At 38.3% G+C, this 21,424-nt stretch overlaps 1 protein-coding gene across 1 annotated transcript in view; it reads right to left on the minus strand.

Annotated features, from left to right (window-relative positions):
• Positions 1-721: 721 nt before the first annotated feature.
• The window catches only part of CPSF3 (cleavage and polyadenylation specific factor 3), a 42,880-nt gene continuing 22,177 nt past the window's right edge, over positions 722-21,424 (minus strand). The window contains exons 11-18 of the mRNA XM_081253976.1: positions 20,973-21,125; positions 14,874-14,982; positions 13,616-13,714; positions 11,993-12,087; positions 10,339-10,426; positions 4,740-4,809; positions 2,660-2,756; positions 722-911 (exon numbers count right to left, since the gene is read on the minus strand). Of these exons, the coding sequence (XP_081110102.1) occupies positions 810-911; positions 2,660-2,756; positions 4,740-4,809; positions 10,339-10,426; positions 11,993-12,087; positions 13,616-13,714; positions 14,874-14,982; positions 20,973-21,125 (813 nt within the window). The 3' untranslated portion in view covers positions 722-809. The remainder of the gene's footprint in view (positions 912-2,659; positions 2,757-4,739; positions 4,810-10,338; positions 10,427-11,992; positions 12,088-13,615; positions 13,715-14,873; positions 14,983-20,972; positions 21,126-21,424) is intronic.

A 21,424-nucleotide genomic window follows, 5' to 3' on the forward strand; every position in this document is an offset into this window, starting at 1 on the left:
GACAGATGGCTTTAGCTTGACGGTGAGTGTAAGAGCTCTTCAGCGGCCCCTTCCGTGCTTGTTCCCACCCCCTCTGCGGAGGGAGCAGCCAGACCCTTCACTGAAGTAGAGGCCAAAGCCGCCCCGGGCAGGCGACCTGCTCCCTCAGCACCCGGCACCCGACACTCCTGTGTCCAGTTACTTGCAAGTCTGAACTGCTCATACTTGGAAGAAAATGGATTAATGATTAAGTTATACATGAAACGATTCAACACACATGACGAACCTTTGAACCTGAGTCATAAAAATTATATTTTGAATATCTCTGAATTGAATGTAGACATTATACAAAGAAAATATTATTGAATCTCAAAAGTCCCAATTTTACAGACATATAAATTAAGGAATTTGTCAAGAATAATGGGAGGGAAGAAATAGAAAAAGGGCTTAAAACTTGAAGTGATAATATGTAATTATTAATTCAAATTCAGAAAATGGATACGAAAATTCAAACCATCACTCATTTCCTTCCTGAAAATGGACAATAGGACATTCTGTTTCAGCTGCTATGAGCAGGCCTTAAAGGTTTCAGTGGGAGCTGCATACAACCCTAGAAGCAGGATCAGTAATGGCAGTTTATTTAGCAGTGCTAGAATAATGGACAAATTAGTTGGTAATTTAGCAGTATTCAAACAGGTGCTGGAATAAAGGCCATCTGCCATCAAAAGTAAATAGGCTGCCCCAGAGAAATTAATGTATTTTATTTTAAGTAACAGAAGTAGAGTCAAGCATTACAAAAAAGTTTTAACATCTACAGAGACGTACGGTTACTAGTGAACGGGCGTGAGGGCCTCGTACAGTCTCTGGGCCGCCAGCTCCACCATCTCTCGGAGGCACTCGTCATCTTCACTCCCTTCTTCACACTCTGCAGTCTGAAAGCGAGAGCACAGACAGGCCTTTCAGCGGAAGCGTCTAGGATTATTACGTGGAAGATGAACTAATGCTCCTTAAGAACAATCGTTTCCCATGGCGGGGGTCTTGATTATTTAGAGCCAGAGTCACTGCACACCTGTGGGTCTGCACCTGGATGCAGACACGTTCCCGAGAGCACGATGGCTTTGTTAGAGATTAACTTTGGGAAAAAAAGAATAAAGGGAAAGTGAAGTGAACTATGTTTACTTCAAAGCCCATGTTTGGATCTAGTAAATAATACTCCAAGGAATCTGGTCTGTGCAACACAAATTACTTAGCAAGCAATGGATGTGGTCATCTAATCAACATTTGGTATTAAATTTGGTTTAGATGCACTAATCATCTTCCAGTTACTCCTTAACTACAAAACACTGTGCTGTTTAAAACAATTTTTATCACACAATAAATATCCCTCATGTAAAAATTTAGGAAAGAAAAAAAATACCCTTAATTCTATAACCTAATGATAAATCACTGTTAACATTTCAGTGCATGACTTTCTAGACTTCTGGCTATACATGTGTATTTCTTTAAAACAAAAATGGGATAATTCAGCACATTGACGATCTTGTAACTGACCCCCACTCAATAATGTAGGTGGACAACTCTGCACCTGAATAAATCATTTCTAGTGACTGTATACGTAGTATTCCATGTATAAGGGTACACCATACACATGATTTATTCAGTGATTTTATTAGATCCTACTCTTAGAAATTTAGGTCTCTTGCAGTTTTGCTAATCAATACTAAAACAGACATCCTTGTATATATATATCTTTGCTCACTTGCCTAATTATTTTCTTCGTTAAATCCAGCAAGTGGAATTGTGGATAAAGGTATTTACTTTTTTAAGGCTTTTGATGCAGATCACCAAACCGCCCTGCAGAAAGAACACACCACCTAACGTACAACCTTCTCCCTGTCCTATGTGGCACTTGAAAATAACTGTTTCCCTCTTCTTTCACCATCACCGGGTCATATCACTGTTTTTAATCTGTGCCAGTATAAGCTCAGAAACAGTGATATTTCATACTTTCAATTTGTATTTCCTTTAATTATTAGTGGATCTGATCTGAACATTTGTTTCATATGTTTACTGGCTCTCTATATTTCTTCTCTAGTGAATTGTTTATGTTCTTAGCTTATTTTTCTATCGAGGTAAAATAAATCTAGTGTTTTCTCAAAAGAATATACAGTAGAAACCCCAAACATGTTATTTGTTTAGTAGAACTGTTGTAATCTTCAAAAACAACCCCACAAGGAAGATTATACTTATTCATTTATGCTTGTGAAATAATTATGAGAGGTCTGCAGGGTGCGGTGGGCGTGGGCCTCACGCTCTCAAGTTCTATTGTTTGGAACTTGCTGCAAACAGAAGAGCAGCTTCTCTGAAAGTCTGGAATCAACTGGATGCCAAAGTAGAGAAATGCTGAGGTGGATTAAAGCATAGTATGAAAATGGAAAACAGTGGAGTAATAAAGACAAGGGAAATGTGTACTATGCAGCAAATGGAAAAACGCTTATGACAGAGAAAGAAAAAGGATGTAAAACCTGACATATGATAGCGTAAACACAATCTATTAAGAAAATGTAGGAAAAAAACTGGAAGAAAATGCCAAATGCAAAAGTAAACTGCAAAACAGATTATTTTTGCTTTCACTTTATCTCCCAAGTGTCTTAAAATGTAGGAACCAACAGCTACATACCCGTGTCTCCAAGTTTATGTTCGCAGTTTTTCCGTCCACTGTGACGCTAAGAATAGAACCATCTTTTACACTAACACAGTCTTCTCCAAATATGTCCCTTAAGATAAACAAAGATGCAGTATTAGTGGAAAATGCTTTACAAATATATAAAGTACAATTTTATATATTTGGGGAGAAATAATATAATATTGAAGATAGGCCCTAGTTCTGAAGTAGAATACTGACTGTATCTACCCCTGAGATGTACTTCTTAATTATTTACTTTCACATACTTTGTTCATTTTATAATACAGGTGAAATACACAGCTATCGTTCATTAAGAATGCTCCATTCAGCAGGTATTGCACTTTATATACATTATCTTAACCTACATTAATTTTGGTAATGAGCCCTTTTTACCCAGACCTGGGACTGCTATAGCCACAGGGTTGGAAACCAACAAACACAGAACCCGCTGCCTTTTAACCAGCAATGGAAATTAGCGCTCCTGCACCGTTGCCTGCTTTTTAGTTTGTATGACAGGGATGCTTTTTAAAATCAAAATGACAACACCAAGAACACTTCTGAAGATGTGAGACGGCTTCTGTAGGCAAAGTCACCATTTAAAGCCTAGCATCCATTTTTTAAAAGACACTAAATGGCTGCTTTAAAAGATTATCAGTGTGGAATTTTGAGGAAAGGAAGGAACAGAAGTGTTAACATAAAAATCTCCAAACATGCACAGCACCTCAAAACGTCTAGTTAAGTAACTTTCAATTTAAAAATAGAAGCATTGGTACTTCCTGGGTGGTGCAGTGATTAAGAATCTGCCTGCCAATGCAGGGGACACGGGTTCAAACCCTGTTCCGGGAAGATCCCACATGCCGTGGAGCAACTAAGCCCATGCACCACAACTATTGAGCCTGTGCTCTAGAGCCCACGAGCCACAACTACTGAGCCTGTGCTCTAGAGCCCGCATGCCACAATTACTGAGGCACATGTGCCTAGAGCCCGTGCTCCACAACAAGAGAAGCCACTGCAATGAGAAGCCTGTGTGCTGCAATGAAGAGTAGCCCCCGTTCGCTGCAACTAGAGAAAAGCCCGCACGCAGCAACAAAGACCCAATGCAGCCAAAAATAAATAAAAAATAAAAAAATTAAAAATGGAAGCATTTATTCAACAAGTATTTGAGAGATCTGCTATATGTTCAAGGCACTGTGCTAGATGCTGAAATTATAAAACTAAACTCAACCTTTTTATTTTTCCTTTTTGGGGTACAATACATAAGCTTAAGTTGTAGTTGTCCACTAAGAAACAGTTTTTTTTTAAAATGAATTTATTATTTTTGGCTGCGTTGGGTCTTCGTTGCTGTGCGCGGGCTTTCTCTAGTTGCGGCGAGCAGGCTTCTCATTGCAGGGGCTTCTCTTGTTGAAGAGCACAGGCTCTAGGCACCTGGGCTTCAGTAGTTGTGGCACATGGGCTTAGTTGCTCCATGGCAAGGGGGATCTTCCCGGACCAGGGCTCGAACCCATGTACCCTGCATTGGCAGGCGTATTCTTAACCACTGTGCCACCAGGGAAGTCCCAAGAAACAGTTTTATATGATTATTTTATTTGGAAAAAAACATTCTGAAATCAGGCTTAACAAGTACTGGAGGAAAGGGGAAAAACCTAGTATTTGGCATGTAAGAAAAACATGAGTTTAAAGGTAATTCATAGTTTACAGATTTACTGACATGAGCCTAAAAAAACATTCTTAACGTGGAATTCACATTTAAGGGGAAGTAAGTACGTATAATAATTCTTAAAGGTATAGTAACACTAGGTTAAGATTTTAGCACATGTCCTTGATAACAATGCTTTATTCAGCTACTCCAGCCACGGAAAAGCATCCTGAGGCTCTATATTAAGTGAAACGTATTTCACAGGGAAGTGGCTGACCAAGCAGGTCACATGTTCTCAGAACTGGCTAGAGTGTATAGCTAGAAGGAAGTGGTTCAAACTGCTTCACTGATAGAAACAGAGGCACCCAGACCAGTTAAGTGACCTTGTCTGACCCCACCCCTGGCACCCTGTTGAGCGGTAACACATGCAACACTTACTGGAGCATGATCTCCAACCTCTTGCTATAAACGTGCATTTCTAATTTTTTAGAAACCTTCTGTACTGCACCTGGGGAAAAAAAGCAACAGAGGGTTCAATTTCCAAATTCCTGTTCAGAATAATTCCCAAATCAATAATTAGAATGTAGTTGCTGAGAAACCAAAGTGGAAAATTGTAGAATCCTTCAAGTGACAAATGTATACAGAGCATCTACCTGCTGAGGCAAATTGATATTTTCATCACTTTATTTCATGTTCTTGTTAAGGAACCACAAGTGACAATAAAGATTATTTAAAAATTTATTTCCAATGTTTCTCCGTCTTTTCCATATTTATGAGCAGAAGTGAGTGAAATTAGAACGCCAAGAGGTCTAGGAGCACATCCATCCTCAGAGAGCTCTGAAGTTTTTGTTTTATCTAAAATATTAAGTAAATTTAGCAATTCTACTACATATAATGCACTTACAGTAGTTTAAATAAAATATTTAAAATCACTTGCCAGTTAGATTACTTAGCTCTTCCCCTAAAACAAAGTAATCTGAGAGTTCAGGAAGATGAGCCATACTTGATCTGAAGTTTCAGTATTGCCCGGGGAATATCACTAAGTACCTCCCAGTTCATCACCAGCAACAAAACAGTGAATTAACTGGTAGTTTCTCAAAAAGTTAAAAAGTGAGTTAACATATGACCCAATAATTTTACTCCATAGACCCAGAAGTGAAAACATGTCTGTACAGAAACTTGTACATGAAGGTTTATAGCAAGATTATTCACAATAGCCAAACAGTAGAAACAATCCAAATGTTCATCATCAAATGAATGGATAAACCAAATGTGCTATATCTACACAATGGAAGATTATTTGGCCATAAAAAGGAACGAAGTACTGATTCATGCTACGACATGGATGAACCTTTTTTTTTTTTAAAGTCTTTATGCTTGTTGTTTATGTAGTTGAATTCAGCCACACAATTCTATATTTTTACAATCCCCCAGGCATGAAAAGCTCACTGGCTGTTCATTAGTAAATTCAAACATCATAGTTTCAGGTTTTAACCTTAGAGTGTCAATAAAAACACAACACATGGCCAGGAGAGGTTGTTTATGAAAGACATGGATGAACCTTGAAAACATTACGCTAACTCAAAGAAACCAGACGCAAAAGACTACCTTTTGTAGGATTCCATTTATATGAAATGTCCAGAATAGGTAAATCCAGAGAGACAGAAGTAGATTAGTGGTTGCCTTGAGTTGGGGAGAGTGGGGAGTGTGGGGAATTATAGCTAAAAGATACACAATGTTTCTTTTTGGAGTAATGTGTATGTTCTCAAGTTGACTGTGGTGAATCTACTCTGTGGAAAAGAGCCAAGTTGTCATTTCTCCTAAATTGTTCTATAGTTCAGACCATAGTCACTCTAATTTTAAATTCATTGGTTTTAATTGAATATACAAGTAACTAAATGCCAGCCAAGAAAACTATACAATAGAACTTTTATACTTTAATTATAATCAATTCTGTTAAGTATTCAGCACTTAGCTGACATGTAAAAACAATCTCATAAAACACATTATTAAAAAGCAAACATCTAAGCTATGAAATTGTCTATTAAAAGAAATTTTCCAGGGCTTCCCTGGTGGCGCAGTGGTTGAGAGTCCGCCTGCCGACGCAGGGGACACGGGTTCGTGCCCCAGTCCGGGAAGATCCCATATGCCGCGGAGAGGCTAGGCCCGTGAGCCATGGCCACTGAGCCTGCGCGTCTGGAGCACCGCAACGGGAGAGGCCACAACAGTGAGAGGCCTGCGTACCGCAAAAAAAAAAAAAAAAAAAAAAAAAAAAAAAATCCAAAGTGTGTGTATATATTTATTACTAATGTTTATGACAAACTCCTCAGATACATGAGATTATACTAAATGTGAAGTCATACACTCATACACATACATCTATCTGCCCTTAGGTCTATGTGTCAAAACAGGGCACAGACATGCTGAAAACAGGTACAGTGTGAAACAGAAGAATGTAAAGGAATATAAGGACATTAAAGAATACACTTTGAAAATGTATAAGATTTCTCATGTGTCCTCAGTGAGAATAGGGGGACTATATATAAATGGAAGTTGGAGCTAAACACATACACAGATACAGATATAATTGTATTTCCAGAATCTGGACCAAAGTGTCAGCAGGCTAAGAAATGAAAAGGGAGCAAATGCTATCAAAGAAGAATCAGAGTGTTTCACAGAAGTGAGTGTTTCTAGAATAGAGCTGGCCAACTTTTTCCGTACATGGCCAGATCGTATCTTAAGCTTTGTGGACCACATGGTCTCTGCTGCAACTACTCAACCCTGCGGTGGTAGCTCAGACAGCAGCATTAGATGGCATATAAACAAATGGGCCTGGCTGTTTCTTTCTTTTCTTTTTAAAAAACATTTTGGCCATGCCATGAGGCATGTGGGATCTTAGTTTCTTGACCAGGGATCGAACCTGCGCCCCCTGCGGGTGGAAGCATGGAGGCTTAACCACTGGACTGCCAGGGAAGTCCTGTAGCTGTGTTTCAATAAAACTTTATTTACAAAAATCAGGTGGAGGACTGGATTTGGCTCAGGGGCCATAGCTGCTGACTCTGCTCTAAAATGTTAAAATATCAAATTTGGATAGGATAAAGCCAATTAGTTTAAATGAAAAATATATAGAATGAACACCCTCAACTTTGAAGAGAGGGTATGTGCTAGTCCTTGTGATACTTTTTCATCTTCTGAAGGAGCAAGTACTACTTATTAAACCCCTGCTTAATAACTTAGCCCCACAGGGGACAACTTTCCATATTGATGTATCATATACACGCCTCGGGTCACTGTCTTATCTCTTTAAAACTCATCTTGTCTGTTTCCTTTCTCACACTCCACATTTAATCCATCAGGAAATACTCTGCTGGCTTTACTTTCTCCAGAATCCAACCACTTTCTGCTTCCTCCAGCACTTCCACCCGGGCCTGAGCCTCTATCTCCCACCTCATGACCACGAAAGCTCCTCACTGGAACCTGTCAGCTTTCATACCTTCCCTCCTCACAGTCTCCTCTCAATAAACACCAGAGTAATGAAAAACCCTACAACGTAACCCATTTCACTCCGACGACAAGTCCAGAGCCTTAAAATGGCCGACAAAGCCCTACGCATCTGTGCCCACTCCAAACCCGATCAAGTTGCCCAGCCCTCATTAGAGCATCAGCTCCTACAAGGCCAGCATCTGTTTGCTTTGCTCATGGATGTACCCTAAGCACCTAGAATAATACCCACTAAATAGCAGGTGCTCAGTAAGCATCTGTCAAATGACTGTTAAGTAAGGAAGCACCTCATTACCCAGAAGAGTATAAAATCCCACTCTCGATACACCACAAAGTGGGGACAAACCAGGAAATATGAGGCAGCCAGTTAGCTTTTACAGTCACTCATGGAAAATGCCTGTTCTGACTTCTCAGCAATGAACCTCTTCCAAAATGCCCAGAGGCTTAACTTAGTGAACGAATGTTTTTATAATTAGTTTCAGATGCATCACTGAGAGTAGGATGATTATGTTTAGTTCCACTAGTGCAGATCAGAGTAAAGGTGTATTTTCACTTTGGACCAGAGCGCTAAGAGAAATACCCAAGATAAAGTCAAACCAAGCAACGATAGCTCATGTATTCCTTCCTGTACAACAGACATTAAATATTTGGTGATTATCTGTTAAACCACAGCATCTTTTCGGTTTTTCAGCACAATCATTAGGTGGAGTCTTCACTGGAACAGCAGATGACATCCTGACAACATAGCTGACAATCTCACACCAACACGCGCTGGGTCCCCTCTTCTGCCACCCAGTGTGGAAATGGGCTTAGAGGAGCTCAGGTACTTAACATCCCCGAAGACCACACAACATCCTAACTGGCCTTGGAAAAGTGTCATTTTTGCATAGAAATTTCATTTTTCAGTAAAGTATAAATATCTGACTTCATCTTACAAAAGAGTTATCAGAATTTAACGAACAGAAAGCAACCTTGGAGGATAAAACACAATTCAGTTCAGAAGTGTTTGACTCCAAGTGACCAAGGCCATGCTACGAGGCGAAGGGGTCGTGCTCCTGGCGAGCTGGGCGTCAGCAGGGGGAGGTGGGCCGGCTCACGCGCTCCAGCCTTGATCTCACTCCTGGTGTCTGCACTTAATCCTGTCTCTCACTTCGCTGCTCCTAACTTTGCACCACGAATTAGTTATGACCTTGGTAAAAGGTCCTCTTTCCCACATAGCCCCCCCATTTTTATATTTTTACCACCTAAGATATGAAACATGTAAAATAATAAGAGAAAACCGACAACCGCCTTTAAAACTGTTCTGGCATGAATGTATTTGTACCCCCAGGCAAAGACTGTGATACTGAACATCATGTGAGAATCCAAGGTGTGATGTTCTTCTGTGGCTTGTATGAATGCACAGCGCCATCTCTTATGTTACAGGCACACAGGGGTATCCATTACCCACTAATTAATTCAACTAAAACAAATTATCAAATAGTGTCCAAATTGTAATTTTACAATGACTATTATTCAAATTCAAAAACTTACCAGTAACTTAGATGAATAATTTAGATTTGTCTAGGCATTTATTAGTTTCATGTTATAGATGTGACCAATTACAAGCAGATGGATTATGAAGTGGTTACCCAAGCTTTTTTCTCCTGAAATCAAAGGACTAACTATTTGCTTACTTTTTAAAAAAATTTTAAGAAACAAAAATATTCTATCAGAGATCTGTTGCCATGTGAGGCTTCCCGGAATATTTCAAGGGTGGCTTCTTCCCACAGGAACACAAAGGGCTACCGTATATGTGCACCGTAATGTGTTATACTGAATTATGTATAAAACAGAATCAAACTATAAAGAAATGACACAGGGCTTCCCTGGTGGCGCAGTGGTTGAGAGTCCGCCTGCTGATGCAGGTGACACGGGTTCGTGCCCCGGTCCGGGAGGATCCCGCATGCCGCGGAGCGGCTGGGCCCGTGAGCCATGGCCGCTGAGCCTGCGCGTCCGGAGCCTGTGCTCCGCAACGGGAGAGGCCGCAGCAGTGAGAGGCCCGCGTACCGGGGGAAAAAAAAAAAAAAAAAAAAAGAAATGACACAAAAATATTTTCATTGGTGTTTTCTTTGATTAAAAATTGCTTCTTAGAAAAGGAAAGAAAGTTACTGCAAAATTGTCCCATGTGGAAATTCCATTCTATTCAACAAGTTTTATTCAACACAAATATAGCAGCATATTTTCCTATTAGACATTCCGGCTCAATTCAGCAATATTTTGGAATTTCCAATTAAATTGTTTTTAAGAGGACTGTTACTAAGAGATTTTTATCTTCGTGTTAACTGCAGCCACGTTTTTACAGCATGAATGAAGACTCAGGACAAAAAGTAAAATATTAGTAATACACATTGTTGTGCATATATCATATCTTAAAAGTTCCAGGAATGAAAAAATCAGGATATTTTAAGTTCTTTAGGACTCTTGTTTTCTGCTTTTTATTTCAAAGAACCATGGGAGAAATGAAAGAAGTGATCAAAATGAAGTAATTCTGTACCTTTCCTTATTTTCGGGTTTGACTGGACTTCTAATATCACGGTTGTTACTGTATCTGCATACATATCATTGGAAGGGTTTGCCAGCCACTGAAAACAAGAGGCAGAATTAGGGAGGTACAACCCAGCCAAGCCCCAGAGCTGCAATCACTACCACCCGTCCACGGCCTGTATGTGTGGGACTACTGCTGCTAGCATTGCACTGAAAGCAGTTGTTTTCTGAAATTGATGAGCATTCCTGATTGTTTACTGAACTTAGTTAGTAATGCTGGAATTCTCTAATTTTTTTTTCAACAACACTAAAATGCACGGCGCATGTCCTCTGTGGCAAGTGCCTCATATGCATCATCTCACTGAACCCTCATATCATCATGAAGGAGTAAACTGGCTCAAAAGTGACTTGCGCAAGATAACGTGAGCAGTAACTAATTGCTGGTTCTGTGACTCAAACTCAAATTCCTAGGCACCATATTTTAGTAGCATAGACAGTAATATTTTTAAAGATTTACTCTTGTTTCTCACATAAAGCCTAAGATCCCCTGACACTGTGCCATGTGCCCGCTGCTCTAAGAAAGTTTTCCAAGTCTACCAGTTTAGGGTGAGACCAGATGAATTACTTCAGGAATGAGTAACCCCCTTCTTTTAATTCTCTCTCCAAAGAGTACTTTTACGAGCAACACGAGTCACTTGAAAAACTTCCTCTAAGATCTTCTTGGATCTGTTAATTCTAGGGAATAAAAAATGCATTCTCTAATTGTATTTGGTAGCAAGAACCAAACTGATGTCTCTAACAACTGTTCCCCTTTCACAGATAACACTTTATATAGTATTGTATGTAACTTTATGTTATAGATAACTATTCCTCTTGATAATTTCTCCAGTTACCTTTAGCCTTATAAATCAAATTCAGACTTAAATCAGTGAACTGCAGTGGAACCACAGCTGACAGATCTTTCTCTGTTTAAAAAAATAATATGTATGACAGAATAGCTGACCATATAACTGGGAAATTTACATCCAACCTTGAGGCAGAGTAACAAAGTACCTCCCTGTATGATTCGGTTCCAGGATTCACTTTGAAAGTCCTTCTTTAAACTTAACTGATGCTAATCTATTAAAATCAACCATCAAAGTCATTTGGTGTCTGGGTTCTAAATTCTAGCAGTATGGATTTAAAATTCTAACAGTGGCAACCACATTTACCTAAATTAATGATTTCTAGCCTTAGTGGATTTGGGTCATTTTAATATTGCTTATTTGAATCTTCAGAATTCCACTCTCTTAAGAAGTGTTGCATGACAAGTTTGTTTGCTTTAAAGTAACAGAATTATATTTTTATCTTGATAATTTTAAGACCTTTTGATATAACTGAAGACACCTGTGGTACCACAAAATCTGTTAAGACTCACTCAGATGAGAGACCTCTGCTCATTTCACATACTAATATTGTCTTAATTTATTATTAGTTTCTATGCTACTGTAACTATACAGAAAATGCTTAGTTATGTTATATCTAATGTTGATCTTGGAAAGAAAAATATATACATATATATTTTCCAAAAATTTTTTTCCTGATTGGGAAGAACCCAATTTTCTCTACATTTACATGTGAACTCAAAACTTTTTCCCCCTCCTTGTTTAGGTAAATGATCTTACTTCTAATACCACCATTCCTGGTTCCTGTATTACAGTAATATTTTTGAACACTTTCAAAGCGGGTTTTTCTTGAATTTCTAATTCTTCTACATCACCTGAAAAAAAGAAGTTGTAAGATGTATATAATTTTTTGGGTGGCTGGCAATATAAGGGGGGGAGTGGGAGGTACAAACTACTAGGTGTAAGGCTAAGGATGTACTGTACAACACAGGGAATACAGCCAATATTTTGTGATAACTGTAAATGGAAAGTAACCTTTCAAAATTGTATATAAATAAAAAAACTTTTTGAGAAAGCCAGCATAAAAAATTTTTTAAATAATCTTCTAGAATATAATTATTCATTTGTTTATAGAGATAGCTGAAATAAGGTGATACACAATGAAAAAAATTTAATAACTTGTGTATAGGCAGATTTTAAGTGGCAAAGTTGTTTTTTTTTTGTGTGGTACATGGGCTTCTCACTGTTGTGGCCTCTCCCGTTGCGGAGCACAGGCTCCAGACGCGCAGGCTCAGCGGCCATGGCTCACGGGCCCAGCCGCTCCGCGGCATGTGGGATCTTCCCAGACAGGGACACGAACCCGTGTCCCCTGCACTGGCAGGCGGACTCTCAACCACTGCGCCACCAGGGAAGCCCAAGTAGCGAAGTTTTATATTAATTGCTTATAGCAACTAAAAGATCTCAACATGTATTATAAATATTCATATAACTAGATAAGATTTACCTTGGACATTAAACATCTTATCAGTTGCAAACTTTGGTGACTGTCAAACACCTATGTTTGTACAAGGGATTTAGTGACCAGCATCTTAAAATTTAACACGAACCTCATCAACTACGTCACTTCTACCGTCTGTCTTCATGAGGTTAAAGGTTCTACAGGGAAATTCCATTGTCTAAGACAAGGCTTTTCTGGTCTTCCCAGTAGTAACTTCTTAGTTAAGGATTAATTCAGATGTATTTTATTAACTTCTTGTGTTATAACCTATAATTCTAACATGAGGTCTGAAGTAAAAAAAGATATATTCTACTGGTTTATTTTATGGCAGTACTTCACTGTATGAATTACAAAGAGCATATTCATAGAAAGCGTAACTCTGTGATCTGAAGTGTTCCTGCTTATCAGAGCGCCCACGCCTTTTACCTTAACTCTTCACCTCTCATGATGTTAATACACAAAAATCTCTAATTCAAAATGGTCTAATATAAACAGAATAGGTTTATTTTTTACTGGCCTTTGGCCAGGGGTCATGCACTCTTATATAACTTGCTGTAAAGGTTTGTATTGAGGGAACCAGAAAAATTATTTTCACTGAACAAAGAAATTATGATAAAATCTAGGTGTAGTAGCTAAAGTAGATTTTAAACACAAGAAGCAAGGACTACTGACAATTTTAGAATTTTAAGTGCATCATAATAAGAGGTATTATGAGATTTAAAAATTGCTTATCAGTGTATTTTCAAAATTTTCACCTAAAGGTGGTAGTAACACGACCAAGCAAAGTACAAAGAAAATTTGTGCAATTCTGACATAAATACCAAAATTAACATCCTTTCCTAGATATATAATTATCTTACTCAAAACTAGAAAACAGTTAAGTGAATGTCAATAAATATACACACCTGTCAATTTCTGTAGCTGGTAATAAAGCAAATTAAAAGGGCCAGTATATGGAATGGCTTGGGTCTGCTTTACAGTGCTCATGGCCAAGTCAGTATAATCTGGAGAGGAAATTCGAATAAATATACTTTAGGAAACAATACTAGTCTCACAAAATACAATTTGCAAACACATACCAGGAGTAAAGAAAAGAGAAGTAAAAGCACAGTATGTGAGAACATGCTTGTCAAGCTAACAAAGTGCTCCACAGTTGGTTCCCATCCTACACTCCTCTCCCCCACCCCTACCCTGGCCAATAGTTAACTTGTGCTTCAGCCATAAGAAGGCACTCTCATTCTCCAAGACACATCTGGTCCCTAACATCTCAAAGCCAGTAAGCCAGCTGTCCTCTGCCATCTCTTCTGGTTAGCTATCCTTCACCACCTGGCATGAGAGCTACCTGGTATGCAATGCTTTTCCCAACCCTTCTAGGCCCATTCTCTCCTTACATGTTATCCTGCACTTCTGTATGTCCCAGGAAAATACTGTGATTAGCTCTTCACAGGATGGTTTCTCTCAACAGACAGTTTTTCAAGGGCTGGGACTGTGCTTCTTAGTACCTCTCTAGTCCTCCAGCACCTAGCACAGTGCCTGGCATACAGTAAGACCTCAACAACTGTTAATGGAACAAGTTATATTCTACTGTGTGATAGTCTGAAAGCTGACAGTTGGCTTATCTCATAGTTGAACAACTGAACACTGCTGCTATTTCTTATTCCTTGATAAAGCACTTTTAATTTATTAGTGCCATATAAATAAAATTGAGCACAGTTATCTACTTAAAGATAATATCGTAGTTACTGCAAAAGTAATGACAGCTTAGCATTTACACGTGCATAAAACACAAGGCCCAGCAAACAACTTAACACTACAGGTCATAAAAATCAAAAAGCTTGTGTGGGGCGTTCAAAATTACTTCAGGAAATAAAAGTAGCAGTAGTCCATGGTGAAAGGTAGAAGACAGGCTTCAGAAGGCAGTAGTCAATCTGTCTTACAGGGGAACTTATGTTTCCAATTAAGAAAAAAGTTATTTAAATATTGTAATAGTTCAAGGAAGATTTTTTTTTTTCAAATAAAGCTAACTAGATTATTAAGTTTCAACTATTTATACTTTGTTATTTGGCTGTTACTTAAGATTTGGCCACTGGGTAAGAGAAGTTTTTGAACATTTTCTTTAAATGCTAAAATCAAATTACATTTGACATTTAATAGTATACTTACTAGAGAGGTCACAAGGAGAAAGTATGTGATAATTAAAGTTTCTTTTAACAAGTATTCCTGAGACCCGCTGGCCCTGTTCTGGTTTTTTGTCTGCTAAAAAGCCCATGACCTATTAAAAAGAAAAAAAAAACCAAAACAATGTGAAGACAACAGACCCTTGTAAAATGAAATTAATTATTCGGGGACTCAATCGTGATGACCATTTGAACCATGAAAACAACCCATGAATCTAAACATGAAAAGTATAAAATGTTATATACCTCTATGACCAGGGCAGTTAACAAGGTTACCAAGAGACCAAAGGCAAGACTCACGGGGGCAGATCTGGCAAGAATGGTTAGGTTCCGTCAGTTCCAATCAGCTCAGCAACCAAGTAAACCTACTGGGTGCTGGGGCTTAAAAAAGCTTTCAACAGAGACAGCATGGTGGGAAGGACAGCAACCGAGGGCCAGACGTGTGTGGCTCCCTCAGGCTGGCTCTCAGCCCTGTACATGGAGGAGCCCCAAAATACAAAGATGCACGGCCATGCCAGATCCAAAAAGCAGCAGCATCTCTGAATAAAAAGGTCTGTAAAGACAGGTATGGATAAGCTCATACAACTGAGGGGGAACATTTTTTAAGAGAAGAGAGTACTGAGTGACTGTTCAAAGACTAACAATAACACCAACCAAACAAACAAACAAAAACTCTTACAAACACAAAATCCAACATTGTTAAATATAACTTTTCTCAGCTACAAATAAATGAACTCAAAGGGGACAAAGACCCTATATTTCATATTTGTTTACCTTTCATCAGTTAAGGGCAGATGGCAGTGAGGCACTGGTAGCACTTGCTCTTGTAACTATAATGGGACCCAGCTCTGTTTCACATGGTTTGTTGGCATTATTTTCTCCTTAAATGCTGGTGACCTAAGGAGGCTGATTTCAGTGCAGTGACATCCCGGATGCTGATGAGGTGTCTGCCGGGAGAACCAAGTACCTTGGAGAACAAGACTGAGTGGTTCTTCTGGCTTCACCCTCTGCTGCCAGCCTAGGTTTCTTTCTTTATTCAGCTGTGTGCTAGTTCCCAACATGCTGATTTCTTACCACGCACACAACTGCTTGGCCTGACAATTCTCGACGGTAAACTGCATGGGTTTTTTGATAGTTTTTGCGGATCTGATTTCTTTACCTCCTTCTTAGTTTCTGTTTTACATGCCTGAGGATGGCTGCCATAAATCTGACTTCTCCCGAAGTAAGGTTATTACACTTGAGGGAAAAAAATAACTAAAGCTAATGATTTTAAATAAAATTATGGCTAAAATAACAGAACAACACTCTAATACAAAACTACATTTGGGGAAACAGATATTGACAACAGTTTCTCTATGCCTGTATAAAGTTAAATATAAAAATGACACATATACCTAAACTGTGTTTTCAGTTCTAGAGTCAAAAAAAATTTTTTTACAGCAAAAGCAGTTCTAAGAGGGAAGTTCATAGCAATTTAAGCTCACCTCAAGAAACAAGAAAAATCTCAAATGAACAATCTAACCTTACACCTAAAGAAACTAGACACAGAAAACCCAAAGTTAGTAGAAGGAAAGAAATCACAAAGATCAGAGCAAAAATAAATGAAATAGAAACAAAGAAAACAACAGCCAAGATCAATAGAACTAAAAGCTGGTTCTTACATAAACAAAATTGATAAACCTTTAGCCAGACTCATCAAGAAAAATAGGGAGAGGACTCAAATCAATAAAATTAGAAATGTAAAAGGAGAGATTACAACCGACACTGCAGAAATATAAAAGATCATAAGAGACTACTACAAGCAACTATAGGCCAATAAAATGGACGACCGGGAAGAAATAGACAAATTCTTGGAAAAGTACAACCTTCCAGGATTGAACCAGGAAGAATTAGAAAATATAAATAGACCAGCCACAGGTAATGAAACTGAAACTGTAATTTAAAATCTTCCAACAAAAAAAAGTGCAGGACCAGATGGCTTCACAGGCGAATTCTATCAAACATTTAGAGAAGAGTTAACACCTATCCTTCTCAAACTCTTCCAAAAAATTGCAGAGGGAGGAACACCCCCAAACTCATTCTGAGAGGCCACTATCACCCTGATACCAAAACCAGACAAAGATATCACAAAAAAAGAAAATGACAGGCCAATATCACTGATGAACATAGACACAAAATTCCTCAACAAACTACTAGCAAACAGAATCCAACAACACACTAAAAGGATCATACACCATGATCAAGTGGGATTTATCCCAGGAATGCAAGGATTCTTCAATATACGCAAAACAATCAATGTGATACACCATGGTAACAAACTGAAGGAGAAAAACCATATGATCATCTCAACAGATGCACAAAAAGCTTTTGACAAAATTCAACACCCATTTATAATAAAAACTCTCCAGAAAGTGTGCAAAGAGGGAACCTACCTCAACATAATAAAAGCCATATATGACAAACCCACAGCAAACATCGTTCTCAATGGTGAAAAACTGAAAACATTTCCTCTAGATCAGGAACAAGACAAGGATGTCCACTCTCGCCACTATTATTCAACATAGTATTGGAAGTCCTAGCCACAGAAATCAGAGAAGAAAAAGAAATAAAAGGAATCCAAATTGGAAAAGAAGAAGTAAAACTGTCACCGTTTGCCGAAGACACGATATTATACATAGAAAGTCCTAAAGATACCACCAGAAAACTACTAGAACTAATCAAGGAATTTGGTAAGGTGGCAGGATACAAAATTAATGCACGGAAATCTCTTGCATTCCTATACACTAACAACAAAAGATCAGAAAGAGAAATTAAGAAAACAATCCCATTTACCATCACAACAGAAAGAATAAAATACCTGGGAATAAAGCTACCTAAGGACGCAAAAGACCTGTACTCAGAAAACTATAAAACACTGATGAAAGAATCAAAGAGAATATAAACAGATGGAGAGATATACCATGCTCCTGGATTGGAAAAATCAATATTGTGAAAATGACTATATTACCCAAAGCAATCTACAGGTTCAATGCAATCCCTATCAAATTACCAATGGCATTTTTCATAGAACTAGAACAAGAAATTTTACAATTTGTATGGAAACACAAAAGATCCCAAATAGCCAAAGCAATCTTAAGAAAGAAAAATGGAGCTGGAAGAATCAGGCTCCCTGACTTCAGACTATACAACAAAGCTACAGTAATCAAGACAGCATGGTACTGGCACAAAAACAGAAATATAGATCTATGGAACAGGATACAAAGCCCAGAGATAAACCCACGCATATATGGTTGCCTTATCTTTGACAAAGGAGGCAAGAATATACAATGGAGAAAAGACAGTCTCTTCAATAGGTGGTGCTGGGAAAAATGGACAGCATGTAAAAGAATGAAATTAGAACACACCCTAATTCCATACACAAAAATAAATTCAAAATGGATTAAAGACCTAAGGCCAGGCACTATAAAACTCTTAGAGAAAAACATAGGCAGAACACTCTATGACGTAAATCATAGCAAGATCCTTTTTGACCCACCTCCTAGAGTAAAGGAAATAAAAGCAAAAATAAACAAATGGGACCTAATGAAACTTAAAAGCTTTTGCACAGCAAAGGAAACCATAAACAAGACGAAAAGACAACCCTCAGAATGGGAAAAAAATCTGCAACGAAGCAACTGACAAAGGATTAATCTCCAAAATATACAAGCACTTCATGCACCTCAATATCACAAAAACAAACAACCCAATCCAAAAATGGGCAGAAGACCTAAATAGACATTTCTCCAAAGAAGATATACAGATGGCCAACAAATACATGAAAAGATGCTCAACATCTTAATCATTAGAGAAATGAAAATCAAAACCACAATGAGGTATCACCTCACACTGGTCCAAATGGCCATCATCAAAAAATCTACAAACAATAAATGCTGGAGAGGGTGTGGAGAAAAGGGAACCCTCCTGCACTGTTGGTGGGAATGTAAATTGATATAGCCACTATGGAGAACAGTATGGAGGTACCTTAAAAAAATAAAAATAGAACTACCAAATGATCCAGCAATCCCACTATTGGACATATACCCTGAGAAAACCATAATTAAAAAACATACGTACCACAATGTTCACTGCAGCACTATTTACAATAGCCAGGACATGGAAGCAACCTAAGTGTCCATTGACAGATGAATGGATAAGGAAGATGTGGCACATATATACGATGAAATATTGCTCAGGCATAAAAAGGAAAGAAATTGAATTATTTGTAGTGAGGTAGATGGACCTACAATCTGTCATACAGAGTGACGTAAGTCAGAAAGAGAAAAACAAACACCATATGCTAATGCATATATATGGCATTTAAAAAAGGGGCACTGATGAACCTAGTGGCAGGGCAGGAATAAAGACAAAGATGTAGAGAACGGACTTGAGACAATGGGGCGGGGGAAGGGGAAGCTGGGATGAAGTGAGAGGGTAGCATGGACATGTATACACTACCAGATGGAAAATACATAGCTAGTGGGAAGCAGCCACATAGCACAGGGAGATCAGCTGGGTGCTTTGTGATCACCTAGAGGGGTGGGAGAGGGAGGGTGGGAGGGAGACGCAGGAGGGAGGGGATATGGGGAGATATGTATACATACAGTTGATTCACTTTGTTATACAGCAGAAACTAACACAACATTGTAAAGCATTTATACGCCCATAAAGATGTGAAAAAAAATTTTTTTTATTGCTGTACACTGTATTTCTTGAGGATTTATAATGCACAATGGCCTAATAAAAACTCTGAAAAGTCTCGCTATAAACTCAGCTTAATTTTGTTCAACTCGGCTTCTCCTCAATTGACCGAAAAATGTTCTTTTTCTCCCCACACTGCAACCCAGTAGAGTTTGGGAAGTACCATTCTAGATTCCCAACTGTAAATGTTCTCATACCTATAGAATATATTTTTCTACAGGTATAAGATCTCTTCCATTAAACTGGCCCCTGGAAAGTTTTGTGAACAGTAAGAATCAGGTGTAAATACAACCATTTGCTCTTCTTGGGCAAGAAGAGCCTCACATCCTAATTTTTGCAAGTTTTCCTCAAATTCAACTGCAAGAAATGATATTCATCCATTAGCTTCCTCATATTTGGCTTATTATGTACTAAAAGAATTCTGTAAAGTTGCTCATTAACACGTTTGATATTTAAAACTTCAGACAGGACTTCCCTGGTGGTCCAGTGGTTAAGAATCTGCCTTTCAATGCAGGGGACGCGGTTTGATCCCTGGTAGGGGAACTAAGATCCCACATGCTGCAGGACAACTAACCCTGTGTGCTGCAACTACTGAGCCTGTGCACCACAACTAGAGAGAAGCCCGAGCGCCACAACAAAGAGCCCGCGTGCCGCAACTAAGACCCAACGTAGCCAAATAAATATTTAAAAAATAATAAATAAATAAAACTTCAGACAGATAATTTAAAAGTTTCCTTTCGAGGTATCTTAAAAAGATGTTTGATGAACAGGAGGTAAAAATGCAGACTTCTTATAGCATCCCTCTAAAATCCCAGGTAAGGTTTTTTTCCCGTAACCATTTCTTTTTTAAATTCTGAAAACCTTATATTTCATCATCAAATATGATTAACTCTTGAAAAGACAAATCTATAAATTCCATCATATCCACAGACATTATGTTTAGATATGGGCCTACTTTTAGATTCTGAGGGAGAATGCCAAGAGGTGGACAGAATACTGTATTGGATGTAGTGAAAAACAGTAATGGAAAAAAACAAAACAGTAATGGACATTTGTTTACTCTCTAACATGGGTATGAAAAGTAAGTGGGAATGTGGATTAAAAGCCATCAGACTGAAGATCTAATTTATTTGAAAATTTTCCATGTGAAAAACAAATTAGTGGAACCAGAAAAAGCCTAAAAGCACAAGGATCAAGGTCTTACAGCATATTGAGTAAACTGACAGAAATCATCGTTGAGCACATTATTTGATTAATTAAAAGCTGGATATTCTTAAGAAGTATACATTTCCCTAAAGGGATTAGGAAATATTTGGAATGGACAGGATTAAAAACCATAACCTTTTACCTTGGCTAGTTTTTCCCCCCTGAAGTTCAAGGTCACTGCTTCTGTATTCCGAGGATTATGAACCTCTATGTGAACTTCATCATTATCTTCATATTCTCGAATCAGGGCTGCTTTCAATCTGGCCATTTCGTTTTGTTCTCCATGGACTAAAATCTACAAAGTGTAAATTGTAAAAGAGCACAGGGAAGCATCCTTAGTTCAGATTAATGATGGCTGTTATCTGAATTAGCTAATTATATGAAATGGAGATATACTTGAAGTTATTAAACTTTACTACTTTTAAGGATCTCCAGTCAATCAAACTTGTGTGACGTTTTCATTCTATTTGGCTTTAAAAGATCCTTAAGTGGAACTATTTCAAGAGAGAGTAAAGAAACTTCTTTTCTGTTCCAGTTTTTGCCACTATCGAGATACACAACTTTGTGAAAGCCGTACTTTTTCTAGGCTTCTGC

The sequence above is a fragment of the Mesoplodon bidens genome, assembly GCF_964165515.1.
Source record: "Mesoplodon bidens genome assembly, chromosome: 14".
Taxonomy (NCBI): domain Eukaryota; kingdom Metazoa; phylum Chordata; class Mammalia; order Artiodactyla; family Ziphiidae; genus Mesoplodon; species Mesoplodon bidens.